The sequence below is a fragment of the Uranotaenia lowii genome, chromosome 1, assembly GCF_029784155.1.
Source record: "Uranotaenia lowii strain MFRU-FL chromosome 1, ASM2978415v1, whole genome shotgun sequence".
In the NCBI taxonomy this organism is placed as follows: Eukaryota; Metazoa; Arthropoda; class Insecta; order Diptera; family Culicidae; genus Uranotaenia; species Uranotaenia lowii.
Window position 1 is genome coordinate 95,487,484 of NC_073691.1, and position 12,423 is coordinate 95,499,906.

At 37.5% G+C, this 12,423-nt stretch overlaps 1 protein-coding gene across 4 annotated transcripts in view; it reads right to left on the reverse strand.

Moving 5' to 3' along the window:
• The window catches only part of LOC129752971 (uncharacterized), a 71,296-nt gene that overhangs the window by 2,893 nt on the left and 55,980 nt on the right, over positions 1-12,423 (reverse strand). For 2 of the 4 annotated variants that reach the window (XM_055748784.1, XM_055748765.1), the window contains exon 2: positions 5,043-6,256. In XM_055748784.1, coding sequence (XP_055604759.1) covers positions 5,043-6,245 — 1,203 coding nt within the window. In that variant the 5' untranslated portion in view covers positions 6,246-6,256. Of the gene's footprint in view, positions 1-5,042; positions 6,257-8,123; positions 8,241-12,423 lie in introns of those variants that run through there. The other 2 variants (XM_055748770.1, XM_055748779.1) reach the window with 2 other exon arrangements.

Genomic DNA, 12,423 nt, shown 5'->3' on the forward strand with positions numbered 1-12,423 from the left:
ATTATTTATGAAAACTGTCGAAAGTTTTAATATCCAGTACATTTTTAAAAAGCCAGTGCATTTGTTTATTTGTTCGCAAATTTGTTTTCTGTTTTCTAGTGAGGTTCTTTGAAAATATTAAGATTCTGTATAGGATACGACTGTTCCCTGAGGATGCAGAGGAAATATTTCTAAAGATCATTATAAATTCCGCAATGAAAACACTTAGCTTCATCTTCCGGGTTCAAAATTTCAAAAGATATACATATACCCGAATACTTCAACAAAAGATTTGGGGGAACCGTTGAATGTACCTTTCAAACATAACAGTCTTTTTTCCTTTTTGTTCTACTAGTTTCTGCACTGCTACTCAATCATATATTCACATAATTGATATCAGTTGTTAGCCAATGATACAAAATATACTTATTGGCCCTTTTTTGGAGAACAGGCGCATTTATTTAAGTTTAAAACAACATTGTAGATAAATTTCGACTTTTTCGCACATAAAAACCATGGATGTGTGCCCAACAGACCTCATGTATGTGTGTGTAGCAAACGCCCTATTCTCTCTCTGTGCGACAACCTTTTGTCTCTCTCGTATGTGTATCATAATGACAAAATGAAAAAGGCAATCAAGAATTGTCGCGTCAATGAGAAGATAATGATAAATTCTAATATGAAATTGTCCTGAAAATTTCAGTTTTAAATTTCAGGCTGAAATTAAAAACTTGGGACGATCCGCTTCGCTTATGTGGGTAATCGATCTGATTTCGTAATAATGAAAAATTATGTGACCAGATCATAAGCTATCTGAGAAGAGCTCTTGGCCTAACTTTAAGGAAAACCATGCTAGAAGTAGTACAGGGACATTAGGTCGAGACCGTGGACAATCTGGCCGGTTCCGGAACAAAATATGTCAAAGTTATCGGATCGAGGCTTGCGATATATTGATAGAAAGCTCTTGGCCTCTTCATGAAGGTAATCGATAGGAGAAGTGATTCAGGGACACTTGGTCGTGGCCATGGCTAATCTGGCCGGTTCCGGAACGAAATATGTCAACGTTATCGGATTGAAACTTGCGACATATTGATAGAAAGCTCTCGGCCTCAACAAGAAGGGAATCGATAGGAGAAGCGATTCGGGGACACTGGGTCGTGGCTATGGCCAATCTGGCGGTTCCGGAACGAAATATGTCAAAGATATCGGATTGAAACTATGTCGCAAGTCGTGTTGATAGAAAGCTCTTGGCTTCAACATGAAGGGAATCGATAGGAGAAATGCTTTGGGGACACTTGGTCGTGGCCTTGGCCAATCTGGCCGGTTTCGAAACGAAATATGTCAAAGTTATCAGATTGAGACTTGCGCTCTTGGCCTCTTCATGCAGAGAATCGATAGGAGAGGCCAAGGGCTTTCTATCAATATGTCGCAAGTTTCAATCCGATAACTTTGACATATTTCATTCCGGAACCGGCCAGATTGGCCATGGCCACAACCCAGTGTCCCCGAGTCGATTCTCCTATCGTTTTCCTTAATGAAGAGGCCAAGAGCTTTCTTCCAATATCTCCCAAGCTATGATCCGATGCGTTTTAGTTGCTACCTTCCTTGGTTGAGTTTTCAATAAGAAAGGTAAAAGCTCTGCGACAAATGCTCGGATCGATTGGAATCGATTTTGACAGTTCTTTTGTATCGATTGGAATTTTGTGTTTGAGACGTTCGCTTCTCTTACATGTAGGTTCACTAATCTCTAGCCTTCAGGAGATAAATTTACCGATTCGTGTGTGAATTGGACACTGGTACAAATTTCTCGCCTGAGAAGACGATATTCAGCTGCTTATTTTTAAACTTAGGCAAGAATCGCTTTGCACGCTCAAGCAGCAGTGCTTTAATTCATTCGTTTCGTTTTCGGTTGGTCCACCTTTTTACGCGAAAAACAGTCGCTAGATGGCATGCTACAGCCACCGCAATTTACTTCGGATATTTTTGGGCGAGAAGAAAACCGATCATTGTGTTCTATGTCTACATCTTGCCGATTGGATTTGGGCCTGCTAAAAAATAATAAAGCCTGCCCTTCACTCTTACACAGATTTCCATAAGAATGACTGCTAATTGAAGGCAAGTCTATTGCTTTCTCTGTATAACAGATGAAAACTCGTATACCGGAAATGCGAGCGAGCCCATCGCCTTTATAGCGTTATGCTGTATACATTGTGCATTGTTAACGTCAATTGACAGATGAATGTTAGAAAGGTGATAGCCGTCTTGCCATCTCCACGTGGTGACGAAACCTATCGGTTCCAATGGCCATCACAATCATAAATTTAAAAAAAAACGTGCCTACCTATTTTCGACCAAATTTTGTAGATTTTGTATCTATCATTGACTGTACGGAGATCGCCATCCAAAATATATAGTTGATATGCATTAGAAGCAGTAAACCTGAATGACCTTTCTGCTTTCCAGAAGTTATTATTTGGACCAAATTTATTAACCCGATCAGTAGAGCATATCAAAGTAATGCTAATAACTCAAACATATCTCAACGAGATATTTATATCTTTTTCAGTTACAATTGTGTACTTAAAGTCCCAGCTAACATGAAATCGTAATAGAAATGATAATCCAAACCGAATATTAAGACATTTTCAATAACCATCGTAAACAAATTGGTATTGAGTGATTTTCTATCATTCATTTTCGACAAGCCTTGCCCAAAAATAGTTGAGTCGGATAGCAGTTTAGTCAATTCGTAAATATGGCTCCAAAGAGTTGGGAAAATGCTAATTCGACATTTACGATTTGAGTGAACTGATTTACGATACATGGGCGGTCTATCGATTAAAACTCTATCCGATCTATCCCTTTTTTTTCTTTGATCTGTTCGTAAAAAGAAAATCTCACCTATAGAGCTATAGAGTGGATCTTACCAACCGATGAGTTGACATCGTGGTAAGCTACTGGACTGCTAACTCGGACACCGGAGTTTAAATCTCGTTTTTTTTTTCGTATACTCAAATTACTTAGAATCGTATACTTTGCCTTTTGTGGGGAAATCTAATCGTTGGAATCTTGTCATTGTCGATATATCGCCTCCACTTGTATAGCTGTAGGCTATTTTGGTAAATTTAATACAATCTTTTCATCTGGTATAATTGTTTCCATGAAACACGGACATCGAAGTTAACGGGTCAAACAGTACTTTAATGAGTTTCGTCTAACAGATTCTTAAAATTAATCTAATTTTGGGAAACTTTTAATGAAGCATTTTTTTAGCAATTATTGGGTTATTGACATTTCCGTATAACTTTTCCTCGAAGCATTCATGTCTTAATGAGTTATTATGTAAGATTTTTTTTCTGCTCAGCACAAAACTTTACTCTCTGATTGGGATATAAAAATTGAGATAGAAAAAATTGAGTATCAAAATATCTCATCTTGATATAATTTTGTTTTTCTCTCCTGATCGGGACAGCAAGTGTTGTTTGATTCATTTATCGAAACACAAATTTTTGTCCCATAGAACAATTCTATTTTTTTTTGTAGTGGGCCTATCATGTACTAGTTAGTCATTGAATTATCTGCATCAGAACTGAATACCTTTTTCAAAAAGCATTCAACAACTTCCTGGTATAGATCGACTACGTACTTATTGTTCGTCCACGCATTTCAAGAGCGCTTTCGGGAAATGCTGCAAAATTTAATAAGATTAGATTCTTAAAAAATTATGTTATATTAGACAAACCTTAATATGCTTTAAAACATACCATCTACAAACAAACCTCGTACTTTTTCTTTTTCATCTTCTTTGATATTATTTTTGAAACAACCTTGGAACCCGTGTGGTTCAAGGGAAGTAGATTCATTCACATTTTCCGTTGTTTTACTGGAATGGCCAACTACACACGACACGAAACTTTAATTTTGGTGGCTTTATGCATTCCAGACGCCATTTTTGCTGCTAATTGCCGCATTTTTGTTTCAAATCCGTCACAGTCAAAATCGGAAGCATTGGGTTCCTAAAACATAAAAGATGTATAAATTTTGTAAATTCAATAACATAAAAACTTACATACAAACAAATGAGATAAAGCATTGCCATCACATTTTCCACAAATCAGCTTCTCAACTGCATGTCGTTTTTCATCGGGAGGACTCGCAACTGGTTCTTATTTTAATGGTATGTGGATCACTGTTTGGGATTTAAGACTTCAAACAAGAACCTAATAGTGTATAAACCCACCAGCATGGATTTTTTTCTATGCCAACTAACATCAAATGGCTTGCTTCAAAGACACGTTCTCCTTCTTTTGCTATTCGACTTCCTTTTGAACTGTATTGGCAAAGATCCGAGAGTCCAACATTCACAAAGTACGTTTGACTGTTGTTCATATTTTCCACAGCAGTAGTTAGTTTTACTTGAAATGTATACACTTATTTATAGTTTTTATATAAACTTACCGTCGTGTATATCAATGAATTGGAGTCCTGTACAGTATCACGAATATAATGATTGAAAAATACGCCAACTTTGAAGTTGATTTTCAACAGCTTTACATCTATTTGCACTCAAAACCCGATAACAGGCGTTTGAGTAACTATCATTTATGACAATGTAGCGGAAAGCGTGTGGAAATTCGCATTAGTTAATTAATAATTAAATCTATTGAAAACTATGTTTTATGATACTATCAAAACGTACTTAATTCAGCCACAAAAATATCAACTATGCGTAACTTATAAAGCTTTTTGGTCTTACGTTTTATTTAAAAAAAAAACAAAATTCAACCCCACGTTCTTGTATATCTTCGACCCATTATCTAAACAATATCTGTTTGAATTTTACTTGAACATTCATAAAGTTTTAACAAGAGAGTCATCCGAAAATGCGTCTTCGATGCGTTTCATTCATAAGCCATAGTTTACAGAAAAAGAATTACACTTGTGCACGAGGGAGAATCTAACGATTCGATCGCTTTGTGTTGATACATCAAGAACCCTGCTCCAGAATTCTTTTTGTTTTCTTTTTTCGCATTATTGTAAGAAAGTATATGAGCACTACTTACCGGGGACAAGATTACTGGAATAACGGCACCAACGAGGTTCGATCCAGTCGAATCTTCTGGTACCGGTGAAGTGGACGAAGCTGTGGCTGGTGGTGCTGGAGGCGCAGGCAGCGGAGGTGGCAACGGAGGCGGAGACAGAGGCTTTATTCTACCAGGAAGCGATGACTTTGGAGAAGGTATCCTATCGAAATCACTGAAAATAGTCGGTGATTTTTCAATTGAATCCCCTCCACTGTCCGCAGATTGTGGCATGGTCGTAATCGATGAAGGTAAACCTACCGGTTGGATCACATTGCTATTAGTCGCCTGTTTTTTCGGAGGACTTGTTGATGCAGGAAGTGGTTTCTCTTTAGCAGGTTTGGGATTTGTTACTTTCGGGTTGGGGGTACGCCGTTTGCGAGGCTTTTTGGCAGGTGGCTGTACATTATTTGGAAGAACCGTTGACGGCAGAAGTCGTTGACAAACACGGAAAAATATATTTTCCTCGTTGGGCACTTCGTTCTGACTTTTTATGAAGTCCATAAGTAAACGTTCCACGAAATTTTCTTTTTGCAAAAAAGTTCCGTTAATACCGTTTTTTTGACATATGAAATTCACCATATCGTAAATCCATGCAATCACAAGATTTTGATTGGGAGTCGTAAATTGTTGCATGATTTCAGTCAAGTCAAGCAGAGCTTCATAAAAAAGTACGACACAACGCTCGAAAGTAAACTCAAAACCAACGGAAAGTCTATAGTTCAATTGTGGATCGAGATCGTTGTGTGTAATGTTTAACATTTTAACACGTAAATCAATTTCACTGACTTTGTTTAAAGCATAAATCGCCAAATAGTTAATAAATTTAACGAAACATTCTGTTTCTTTAAGATTCACTACTTCGGGTGGCAGTAAAGTCCTCGCGCTGGAAATGTTTAAACTCTGCCCTGCCACCGGTTCCGAATTGATCACTTCCGGTTCGACCGTTCCGACAGATTCCTCTAGATTCGGCAGTGGTTTTTCGCTTGTACCCGCCAGCTCATCCACCCACTGCTCAATACGTTTCTTCTTGACATCTTTTTCCTCCTTCGTTAACTGGGTTGTGGTAATACTCTGCATCGCAATTTCTTCATCCAGATTTTCCAAAGGTAAAGTACCCGACAGTGCTTCGGATTTTACGCTTTGTATGTCGCACAGATCGATGATTATGCAACTTTTATCCATATCGGCACAGTCTGCAATTGATTAAGTTCAAATATATATTTGTCAGTAATACGTTTATCCGTTTATGTTTTATTCGGCGCCTTTTAAGTATTAAGTTTCACTAGGCTGTATATGTGTGTAATAGGAAAATAATAGTAGATGGAATCCCGATGTTTCCAATGGATTATAAACTCGTTGCCAATGTCTTGGAAGACCAGAAATTTCACAGCGTTTACCCGTATCCACACTGAAATTTTTCAGTTTCGGACCCTGCTCTAACGAAACTCGATACCATTAACCACTCTTCGTACTATTTTTCTCACTTTGATTTTACATCTTACAAAAGTAGATGGATAAATGTCTCTGCTGAATTGATGCTTCAATAATAGAAAACGAATAAACTATGTTTTTTCGAATTCACTAAAATACTAGTTCATTAACCCTAATCCGCTCTTGAGTGTCAATATGAAAACATAATGAAAGTTTGTCGGCTTGTAATTTTCTTCGGGTGCATCCAATTAAAAAAACGGGAACCCTAAATGAATTCTTAAAATCTTTAATTTGGCATCATTATTATTTTGCATCATTATATGAACGCACCCTGAAAGCCCAGGAAAAAAACTCCCTAATCAGACCTTGAGTGACAATTTGACACTCCTTGCTTAAAACCGCTTTAACTCTCAAAAGTTATAGTTTTGGAATCCTAACTATGTAATGTAACTGAAATATGTTTCTCAGACATTATTCATCTACAACACTTCACTTTTGCGATATTCATAGTCTAAGAAAAAAAATCCGAAAAACATGCTTCGGAAAAATACTGTAGATCAGCTACGGAATCCTCAAAAAATAATTTCACTTAATGTCCAAGAAAGCTGAAGTAAGAAACTATCCGTTGCACATAAGGATATATTTTTTGAAATTTTTTAAGATCATGACCACAAAAATGTAAACAGTTTTGTAAAAACCGTACTTGTCCCCAATTTTTCTACAAATTATACAGTTCTACTTGAACATAGAAACGCCATTCTTTAAAAAAAAGTATTCAGCAACCAAGCTTCCCAAAGACTATTCAAAACTCCGCGAGATTTTCCTTTCGGTGGATCGGAAAAAGATCAGAAATTTTCTATTTCATTACTTTTTAATAACATTTACTTTATAGTAATAGAGATAAAAATAATTGTGCAATAACTAGACAGGCTCAATTTCTACGAATTGTCATTGAATCTAAAGAAGAAAAAAATTGCAGTAAAAAATTACTACTGATAATGATAATTTTTATTCAGTTCTACGAAATGTTCAGCGTGACAAGTCTCTTTGTTTATTCTTAAGGATGAGTTAAACTTCGTTTCAACCGTGGAAGAATGACTGGCGTATTGGTTGAATTCCTTTAAAAAAGGAAAACAAATGAGTAGGCTAATAAATGATATCTTGGATCATGTTTACACTCTATTTCGGTATCGAATACATCACTGTTTCGAGAAAAACACGTTCAAAGTTTGACAGCTTCATAAGCTCCCAGCAAAAATAATATTTTGTTTTCTCAATTTCGTTCTTTTTGACCCAGCATCAAAATTCACTACCGATTTTACTCGATCACACCTACAGATTTTTTTTTTCACATACACATCTCGTTGGACATTTCGTTTAAACAATGAGGTGAAAATTCACACAGCAATACCTATTCATATGCATTAAAAATCTATCTCAAACCACACGACAACCAACGACCCGAAAATCAAAACCGAAAACGCACTTAAAAGTTATTCTAACCCATCAAACTCCAATCGCATCTTGTGAAGCGCTACTTTTTCAACGACCTCTTCACCAGTATCATTTGAGCCAAATTAAGATTGAGTTGAGAATGTTATATAAAAGGAATTCCAACAATTTACTTACTCAACATTTGGACATGTTTTATGAAAAAAAAACCGAAACAGAAACTTGCCTGATACTTTTGAAAATTGCAGTCGCTGCTAAGGAAAAAAAACAACCGAACGAATCAAAACCCCACGGCCAACTGGATTGACGTTATTTGCGAAGCTTTGTTATATATGTACAACAACAATTATATTAAGGCCTGTACACTTGGATGGAAGGGATGTTCTTATCTTATCAAAAGGGTCAGTCAGGTCAGGGCAAGTATAAACACGAGCCAATTCCGAACTCCTTTGAGCAGCGTAGACATCGAACAGCAACAGAATGTAGAGGTAAGTGATGTGGTACGATCAGTAATGATCAGTAACAGTATTATCACGTATTATGTCTGAGGGAAGTGAAAATTATTCCAACAAAACATTGCAAATCGATACCCCCCGAAGTCAGTGGTCGGTAACCCTTTGAGTCAGAAGAGCCAAAAACTACAAAATTTCAGAGTTTGAAAGAGCTACAATTTATTGTTTTTGTTATCAATAAAGAAAACAAAATTATAAATGATCAATGAACATAAGATTCACGAGTTATATTCGAAATTTTAAAACTTGCTTCAGATAGAATTGAAACAAAAAATTCCCTGTATTCCAGTTATTTATTATTTAATTCAAGATCTTTTTTATACCTACAAATGTCGCATTTTCTTCATACTTTTAAGAAAAAAAAAATTCGGATAAAATCATTCGTTATAATTTCGAAGGAATTCTCGGTTTTTATCCTGTAACACGGATTATTAGGCGGGGCACACCTTATTCGTCCTTCGTTTTAGCTATCTTATTCCACCAGGTCTTCATCTGATTGATATCTTTGACAACCTTTCCCTTTGCCTTGAGTCTCCTCTTCATGATTACCCAGTATTTCTCAATAGGGCGGAACCAAGGACAGTTGGGCGAGTTAAGGTTTTTCGGAACAAACAGGACCCCTTTCTCTGAATGCCATTCTTGAACGACTTTGCTGTAATGGCAACTTGCCAAATCTCGTGGGTCGTGGGATCGGATGAACGGTAAAATTCGTTTTTTGGAGACACACTTTTTGGTATAGGTTATAGTTCCGACGTTATTGTCTTTTTGTAACAAAAACTTTCGCCCTGCTTAATCAAAAATTTTCGTGCAAATTTGTCGGCAAAAACAAATTTCAATTTGGCTGCCGTGGCCAGGTACAATTTTTTCTCTGGGATTTTCCCGAAGTCAGCCTTGACATAGACATCGTCCATCAGAAAACACCCATCGAACTTGCTCAGCACCTGGTCGTATAGCTTCCGAGCACGGATTTTGGCCACGCTATGGCGGCATCCATAAATTACGTAACGCAAAAATTACACTTTTTTGACCCCTCCCCCCCGTATGTCACAAATTGTAACGCTTCGACGTACCCCCCTGTGAAAATTACTTAACGCTGATAATTACCCCCCCTTCATCTTCTCATGGTTTTGAATACTGATTTTCGAAGGTAAAAAAGTACTTCAACATAAATTTTTCAACGTTCTTCAAAACGGAATTAATATCGATCTATCCAAATCGCTTCTTAGTACTCATTGATGATAACTCTTTCATAAAATAAATTGATTGTCTTGTTATGAGTTGCTCTTTGCTTGTAAACTGATGATCTATCTTGTTTACTTTAATTTGTTCAAGAAGCCTAACTTGTTACGCGAAATATATTCCACTAAGTGAAATTCGTCGCAAGAATCAAAATAGCATTTTTGAATAAATTGAGAAAAAAGTAGTAAAATTTACGTCTTAAGGTTGAATTGAGTTCTAGGGGGTAAATGTGCCTAAATGCAGGGTTTTTTTTTCAACGGTTAATTCACGGATATTTAATACACCTTTCAAGAAATCTATTTCAGAATCTTTAAAAAGCAAAGATTACAAACCAGTTTCAATCATAATGAAGCTTACAAATTTTAAACTGATTTTGGTTTGCATATCATTCTGCCAAAATTGCATGACATAAAAAAAGCTGCGATTAAACTGAAATTTTTAAGGAAAAAATCGTTACGTAACGTTGAGCATACCTCCCCCCCTCCCCTATGTCACAATTCGTAACGTTCGAGATAACCCCCTCCCCCCCCTACGAGCGTTACGTAATTTATGGATGCCCCCTATTCTGTTTTATGGTCCGAATTGGCTGTTTGCTTGCTCGATACGACTTGATTCCTTCCCAGAGTCGAATTCTGCTCACGGTACTATGGGCAGCACCAAATTTTCTGGACAAATCACGATCCGACAGATTGGAATTCCTCTTAATCGTCTTCAAAGTTTTACCACGCAGTTTCCGATCGACAGTTCCACTCCGACGAATGGCTTGAGGCTTCCGAATCATCGTCAATGTTTCCTTATAACGTTTATTAACGCGCCATACGGTATTTTTGGGCAATTTCAGCTGTTTTGCTACCCTAGATGCAGATCACAATAAATTTAATTAAATAAATAACTGTGCACAATTTTTTCCCTTATTTTGGCTTCCATGTTGATTGTTTAAAAATTACAATCGGTTTGCGGAATGTCAAAAATACATACGTGAAGCTGACAGAATTCCCTATAAGTGGGCGTCAAAAATTCATAATTTAAGCAAGGAAGAAAACAAAACAGCCGCCTATTATTCTGCTCAACCGTCCGTGTCATAATTTCAGGGGTAATCCCCACAGTAAAACTAAAAAAGAAGTGGAACCGAATAGTACTGCTGGTGGTGACGAAGATTACGTTGGAAAACCGGAGTGATTGGAACTTACCCGAAGGATTTCAACGATATAAAACACCGAGGATTCAGGTGAAAACGTTCATTTTTTATCCATTTTGTTTTCCTCTTATTCACTTTGCTCACTGTTATTGTTGATACACAGCTGTGTAGCGTCGCGTCAAGCTGTCACATCAAGTTGTCGCGCAACATTTCAACCGCGATCGGCAGTGAAATATTTCACTTCTACAGTTAACCACTGTTAAATCGGAATGGAGTCTGATGAAATTATCTGTGTGGTATGCGAACGGGTAGAAAACGACCCGAATAAAATAATCGAGTGTTCACAATGTCACCAGTGTGCGCATTTCCGTTGCAAAAACATTCGGGGAAATGCAGTTCGGAAACTACAGCAAACCGACTATTTTTGTAACAGTGATTGCCAAGCGATGTACTTCCGAGAGAGAGGAAATAAAGTAGCCGAGGATCGAATTTTAAACGAAATGAAGAAAATGCTGAACGAAGTGCGCGACCTGAAGGAGTCCAACATTGCAACCCAAAATGAACTAAAGGAACTGAAATTGGTAAATATAGCTACGCAGGAGAAACTGAAAGAGACGGTACAGGAAATCGAGAAGAGTCAAGAGTTCTTAGCAGATAAATTCGACAGCTTCATGGACGAGTTTCGCCAGATGAAAATCGACCAGACCTTTCTTCAGCATGAAGTCAGAGACGTTCAGGATGAACAATCGCAAATGCGCGGAGATATTAGAAAACTTGAAAAGGAAGTGGATCGGCTTAATCGGCAGGCTCTCAGGAAAAATGCCATGATTCTAGGCGTTCCAATATTAGAAAATGAGGCCACAGGAAACGTCGTCGCGAACATAGCGACAGTATTAGGTTGTGACCTTGCGAAAGATGAGATTGTGGAAGCCAAGCGATTGCGTTCAGCAAAGCCTGATGGTAAACATCCGCCCATAAAGGTCGTCTTCAGAGAAGAAAATGCAAAGGAACAACTTTTTATGAAAAAGAAACTGCGAGGCCCATTGAATGCTGCTGAACTTGGCAATCCGTATACAAAATCCGTTGGTAGAGTGGTTATACGCGACGAATTGACCACAACAGGACTGGACCTGCTGCGGGAAGTACGTGGAGCCCAGGAACAACTTGGTCTGCAGTATGTTTGGCCCGGTAGAGATGGAGCAATCCTTACCAAGCGGCGTTCCGATTCAAAGGTCGAGATTGTTCGTGCTAAGGAGGATTTAGTGAAGCTTGAACCACCAAAATCTAAGCGGGCTCTCGAGATCTCCAACCTGGATATTTCCCTGCAATCATCGTCCATCGTCGAACCCCCCAACAAGCGTCGATAATAACAAAAATCTCTGTAGCAATTAGTCTTTTTCTTCAACTATGTCTACAAGTGCGAATAATAACTTTTTATATGAGTGTTTTGATGATTTTCTAAAAAATAAATATAAAGTAGTATATGATAAGGGTTTGAAATTACTCCAATGGAATATTCGTGGAATGAACAATATTGAGAAGTTCGACATACTCAGAGACCTCCTAGATAGGTACTCTAAAATTATTG